At 34.6% G+C, this 6,905-nt stretch overlaps 1 protein-coding gene across 1 annotated transcript in view; it reads right to left on the minus strand.

Annotated features, from left to right (window-relative positions):
* The window catches only part of LOC107729345 (VPS10 domain-containing receptor SorCS3-like), a 198,891-nt gene that overhangs the window by 40,769 nt on the left and 151,217 nt on the right, over positions 1–6,905 (minus strand). The window contains exon 22 of the mRNA XM_016539811.1: positions 919–1,050. Coding sequence (XP_016395297.1) covers positions 919–1,050 — 132 coding nt within the window. The remainder of the gene's footprint in view (positions 1–918; positions 1,051–6,905) is intronic.

The raw sequence follows: 6,905 nt of genomic DNA on the forward strand, positions 1-6,905 counted from the left end.
ATAATGGTACCTTAAAGGTACATATTAGTACCTGCAGTGTACATAGTAGTACCTAAAAGGTATATAAGTGTACCTTTTGAAAAAAAGGTACGGCCCCAGTGACAGCTTTTGTACCTTTTTATCTGAGTGTTTATGATTGCCCATATGAATCATCCATAAACCATATTCTGCACTCTTGTTTGTATCAAATACAGATTCTACTTTGATATAAGAGTGGAAATTATGCACATTTTAATTTATAATGTCAGACTTTGACAACCCATAGTGCGACACACATACCCCATCCCTCGTATCAAACAGGACGGGTTCCAGTGAATGCCCAAATGATTTGTTACAGCTCTTTCTGCAGCTTCAATGACAATAAAATTGGCCAAATAGTAAAATGTGCTGTTATTCTTAAGAGTGTAATTTGCCAGTTGTGATTACGCCTGTGAGATATTAAAGAGTAGAGCTTAATTTTGTGAAATGGGAGTGTCAGTAGTGTGGGGTTGTGATAATTTGGGTTGTGGATCAAAGAGTTTAAGGGTTTATTTAAAACCCTAAACAGTTATAATGTCTCCACAAGCACTACTATTCAACATTTCACCCTCAAAAATGTAAATTCAAAAGCCCCTACTGTAAAAGACTCTTGTTGTGACACGTCCTTGTCAAGTAAGCCTAATTAGACACGCGTCTTTCTGCTAGAGATAATAATGCCTTTAAGGTTAAAGAAAAAAAAGAAAATAGGTAATAGGTAGAAATGTCAAACAATCCCCTTCAGAATATTTTTGACACGTCGTCTCTTTTTGCGCTGACAATTACTTTCATTGTAGCCCCCGGTAGAAGCTGCTCTTTTATTCTGATAAAGGTTCATCATTCTCAAGCGCATTTCAACCTTGACCATTAATGAGAAACCATCAAATCTGCATCAGATCTCACCTGCTCCAGATCCTCCTCGGTCCGTTTCCTGCCATCCGATTGGTTCCTGGAAGGAAGCAGGAAGAGTTCGGCCGCAGTCGGAATGCCAGGAAACACGGCCACCAGCAGCTGTTCTTCCGGAATGTCAGCGACCTGGGTGGCACAGGACAAAATGACACTCATTACATAAGGCTCAATGATTTATATGTTACTGTCTCCAGCATTTACGAGGGTTACATTCATTTTAAACGAGGCTGATGACTTCCAGTAAATCAGATTTGATGTATACAGAATGAAACCCAGCCAAGAAATTATTAGACGCAAGCGCGCGAATGCAAACGGTTCTACACACGTTGAATTCCTAAAAACCTCAATCAATATCTTAGTCAGAGATCCACTACAAAGCCCAAAGGTCTAGACATAACGGGCTGCCGCAAAGCCAATAAAGGAAAGCCCACCTTGTATTCTCCCAGAGATACGCACCAAAGGCCATTTCCCTCATAAAGAGGAAATTATCCGACCTCAGGTAAATAATCTTTGTTTTATCTGGTTCTACCACGCAGGGCTCGACCGGTCATAAGACAATAGCTCAGGAATAGACAGCCTAAGCATAATTTACAATGAGCAATGCGGCCAGAGCCGAAGCAGTCTTGCGAATCAATACTCTGAGTCTAAGTTTGTACCCACCGCTGCAATATTGGAAAAAGAAAAGCCCTGGAGCTCATTGAAGGATTCAGCCTATGTGCAACTGCTACTGATATTCCTAATGATTAATGCACATCTCCAAACTCCAGCCTTTGTTTCTTTCTCAACACGCTAGATTCGACACACACTCCGTCTGCTTGCGAATTAAGGTCCAAAAGGGCAATTAGACAGCAAAAGAGAGATATAATGTTGCAATGCTCTTAATTACACCCTGCTAATAGCTTAAGAGTCATAGTTGTAATTAAATCGCTTCTTGTCAAAACATTCCCTTCCCAGACTGAAGAACTGCGGAATAACATTAAAAGGCACAGATGCAATAATCCATTATAGCAGAGGACAAAGTTGGTATTAAAGAGGTTGTTTAGACATCTGTTGTGTTTTCTGTCATTGCAGTTCATCTTTCCCTATTTAAGTGCTTGGCTGTTTCTATTATTGACTCTCTGCTAGAATGCAAATTAGCAGATTTACAGGCAAATTTAAACAATTCAACACTTCTAGTATTTTTCATTCAGATGTATAGTGCTATATATTTAAAAAAAAAACATTACTGTCATCTTAACAGAGAGCATCCAAGGCATCAATGTGAAAGTCCTTGGGCAGTTTTTAAAGCACAACACTCACAGATGAACAATTTACTGAGAATTATTACAAAGCGAGAAATTTGCACAGCATGGGCTGGGTTTTTGCTGGAGAATGTGCCGAAGTGCACGCTGGTCCAGCTGAGAGTCCACATTAGGTAAATATGTCTGGATGTGGTGCAAATGGAAATGCAGTTGGTCCAGTAACAGAAAAACACATTCACTTCTATATATAGACTGGAGGTTTGAAGATGAAAGTGTCGTCCTGTTACTGGAGGAACTGAATTTACATTTGCACCAAATCTAGACATATTTACCTAAAATGATATACATATAAATACACACTACCAAAGTTTGGGGTCAGTAAGATTTTTGTTGTTGTTGTTTTCTCTTATGCTCACAAAGGATGCATTCATTTTGTTCAAAAATACAGTAAAACTAATATTATGAAATGTTATAAAAAAATATATATATATATATTTTAAATATTAAAAAGAATATATTTTAATATTAAAAAAATATTTTAATATTTTATATATTTACATATTTAAATGATATTTAGATGATATTTTAGAAATATATTTTAATATATTTTAAAATTAATTTTATTCCTGTGATGACAAAGCTGAATTTTCAGCATCTTTACTTTAGTCTTCAGTGTCACATGATCCTGAAGAAATGATTCTAATAGTGTGATGATTCTAACATTGCTCAGCGACATGTCTTATCATTATCATTGTTGAAAACCATTGTGCTATATATATATATAGCAACATTTACTTAAAATTATATTTATTTAGAATTATTTTTTTAACAATGAAAAAGTCTTCAATGTTACTTTTATTCAATTCAATGCATCCTTGCCAAATAAAAGTATTAATTTATTTTTAAAATTAACACTTTTATGATGCCATTAAGCTTCAAAAACAATGCAAAAGCTGCAAAAAAAAAAAAAAACATAATAAAAGTGGTCCATACAACTGATATGCCATATTCAAAGTCTTCTGAAGTCAAACAATTGCTTTTCATTAGAAATTATGTTGGTATTGGTAACACCCTCCCTTCCCCTGAAATGCCGCTATAAAATAATAATAATAAAATAAATAAATTAACTATTATTAAACTAAACAAAAAAATTAGACTCCATTTTGGCACTTGTGCATATCATTACTCCATGTAAAATGTTGTGAAGTTTAATGGATCATTGATGTCACAAGTACTAATACCACACCCATCAATAACAGTGTCAAAAATGCCTAAAATAATAAACAAAACTTGGTCCTTCTTTCAGTATCAAAGTGTTTGTGATTCAAGTCCTGTGCTGACTCGGAGGCACCGGCTCTGCCTTTAACCCCTGCTACTGAAACCTTCTATTCTCATCTCCTCAGGCTGTTATACCACTATCGCCCCAGTGCAGAGAACAGACAGCCCCCTCCACTCACCTCTCCTGTCCATTGCCTCAAACAGCCGTCTTAAATGGACCTTGACTTTGATTATGTCTGAGCCTCGCTCTCCCTCTCTTTTTAATACACTGAGCTGTTTATCAGCGGCAGTATGGATAAAGTGTATCTGCTACCTCTAGGGCACCACGGGATGTGATTTAAATGTGAGAGGATAAATGAAAGGAACGGGAAAAGTGAGTCTCTTTACCATGAGAGCTCAATATTAAGCCATTAGGCTTTGAACTTGACGTTGAAACAAAGAGGGGGAAAAGTTGGATGAGGACAGTTTTACTTCTGGTGAATTCTGGGTAAAGCCATGGAATCTGAGGCCAGAAAGATAATGAGAGAGAAAGAGCACATGCAGAAGACGGAGGTGCGTTTACGAGCAGATGTGAGATCAGTAGCCTCTTTGTGCTCAGCTGGTCTGACTTTGTTCTCAGGCAGATTCTGTTCTGTATGAGGGAGTTTAGATTTAAGTGTGATATTTAGGGATTTCTGTATTTTTGTGTTTTGTGTCTGAAACAGAGAGAGAGAGAGAGAGAGAGAGAGTATATGGCTGGTTTGATGAGCACAGTTTTTTTAATGAAACAGGAAGCTGAAAAATCACTTCAAATTAAGACTAAGCTGGTTTTATGACCTTAGCTGGTCTCTAATGGTCTATTTGCTGGTTTTAGATGGGTTTTGGGTACTTTGGGCAATGTGAGCCCAGCTGGCTGCACCTCTAAACCAGCTACACTATTGTAAACCATCTCAAGTCTAGCAGACCAGCTTAGGCTGTTTTAAGCATAAAAGGTGCATAAAAAAAGAAACAACACGTGTTAAAATTATATACATTACCATTTAAAAGTTTGGGATAATTAAGTTTTATTTATTTATTTATTTGAAAGAAACATCTACTTTTATTTAGCAAAGATGCATTAAACTGATCAAAAATGATAGTTAAATATTTTCTAATGTTACAAAAAAAATGTTTTCCAAATAAATTCATTTTTTTTTTTTTTTTTTTTTTTTTTTTTAAAAATTAAAAAAAAATAAATATTGAGAATAGAAAATGGCTGCACGATGCATTAAGACCTTTGAACAGAATGAAGATGTGTACATTTGTCTTGTTTTGCCCAAATATTTTTTTTTTTTTTTTTTTTTTCATTTAAGAATTAAGAAAAAAATATATCATGGTTTCCACAAAAATATTAAGCAGCACAACTGTTTTCAACATTGATAATAATAAAATGTATTTATTTATTTATTGGTTGATTGATTGATTGATTGATTGAAATGTATACTGTTATTCAGCGAGGATGCATTAAATTTATCAAAAGTGACAGTAAAAAAAAAAAAAAAAAAAAAAACTTCTAATGTTAATTTTTTTCCCCAAACTAAATTATTTTTAATTGTCTGTTCATTAAAGAATCCAGAAAAAAATGTAACACAGTTTTCACAAAAACATTAAGCAGCACAACTGTTTTAACATTGATAAATATAAGCTTTTTAGCACTAAATCAGCATATTAGACTGATTTCTGAAGGATCATGTGACACTGAAGACTGTTGAAAATGTTGCTTTGCCATCACATTAATGTATTTTAAACCTTTTTTTTAATATATTATTTCACCAATGTATTTATTTATTTACTTACTTAATGTAAAAAAAAAATGCAGACTACTCGAGCATAAGAAACCTTTCAAAAGATCTTTCAAAAAATCTTATTGACCCCAAACTTTAGCATAATAGTTCAAACAATTATTGCAATTATTTGGGCATAAACAGATTCAGTTACATCTTAGAATGAAACATTTCTGGCAACTTCAACTATCAAGAACAGTTTTATTTCACCTCTGAACATTCCAAACCTGTCCTGCTCTATTATTAAGTTAGCACATATGCATAGCCAATTGAAACCACTGGGATATGATTCTATTTCGATGGACATTTGATATTGAACTGTGACGATCCCAGGGTTGGACTGACAGCTCAGGTACATGTGTATGTGCACTGAGACTGTGTAATGTCAATGTATCGATCAACAGTGGCTTCAGTCTCTCCATCAGCTCTGAACACAACTGAGAACCACTAGTGCCGTTGTCCACCACCACACACACACACACACACACACACACAGACACAGACACACACACACACACACACACACACACACACACACTACTGCTCCCCGGAAGACAATGGATTAGTTCCCCTGAGTGCAGTTTACTAACTAGTGATTCACTAGGAATTATGCAAATAGATTAATGCTGCCCACAAAATCTGTGTACAACACACTACTGTGACCTGGTGAGTCAGTTCTGAGAGCTAGGTGAGTACTAGATACACTTTACTACTGCATCACGGTGATCCAGACATCTGAATTGGCTCTTCAAAATGTTTTCGTCTACAGGCCGCTTCTGGAAATATCCCCCGTTATAACTGCCGCCATGATCATCTCTTTAAAATGAAGTTTAATTCACAGCCTGCTTTCTGCGGGCAGTAATATTGTGATGTTAATTGCACCAGGAAAATAGGCGCTGAGTTTTGATATCTATAATAAGCCTAATTTACATATAAAGGACGTGTGTTTGTGCTGAAATGGAAGACAATTACTTAATTTAAACACAGCGCAGTGCTATTTCAGCGCATTTAGCACCTGGTTAAATGGATTGTGGGTGGTTAGCAAATAAGATGCAGGATTTTGGGATGCAATGCGACAATAGTTGTGAACTGGTTAGTGAATTCTCCCCTTTGTGTCATGAGGAGTTTGAGCAATCATGGGAGACAAAATAAAACAATACAGAAACATCATTTTCTTAATTCGTATTTCATGTCTCGCATTACAGTGAAAATATCTAAATATGTGACAGCAATATATTTTTTTTCTTGATCATAATATAATTAAATACACAATTGTTTTAAATATAAACAAAGAGACATTAAAAACTGAGAAACAACACAAATAAAAGCGTTTTCTGTATTATTTATTGTGTTGGTTTTCTGTGAAAATATCTAAATATGTGCCACCAATATTTTTTTTTTTCGTGTTTTAAGCAAACATCAAAGAAAATATAGTCAAAATCAATTTGCGAATGAAGTGAGAAATATATATGCAATTAAATGTGTCTTCTTGATAGGCTGATTGCTTTCTCTGATATAATGAAAGCTTTAATCTAAATCAAATAATAAAATAATTAATTTATTATATAATTATTTAAAATGTAAACAAAAAGACAATAAAATGAAAAAAAAAAACAGTTTATTTTATTTTATATGTGCCACCAATATATATATATATATA

Source organism: Sinocyclocheilus rhinocerous, unplaced genomic scaffold (assembly GCF_001515625.1).
Source record: "Sinocyclocheilus rhinocerous isolate Xijiao unplaced genomic scaffold, SAMN03320098_v1.1 scaffold1148, whole genome shotgun sequence".
In the NCBI taxonomy this organism is placed as follows: Eukaryota; Metazoa; Chordata; class Actinopteri; order Cypriniformes; family Cyprinidae; genus Sinocyclocheilus; species Sinocyclocheilus rhinocerous.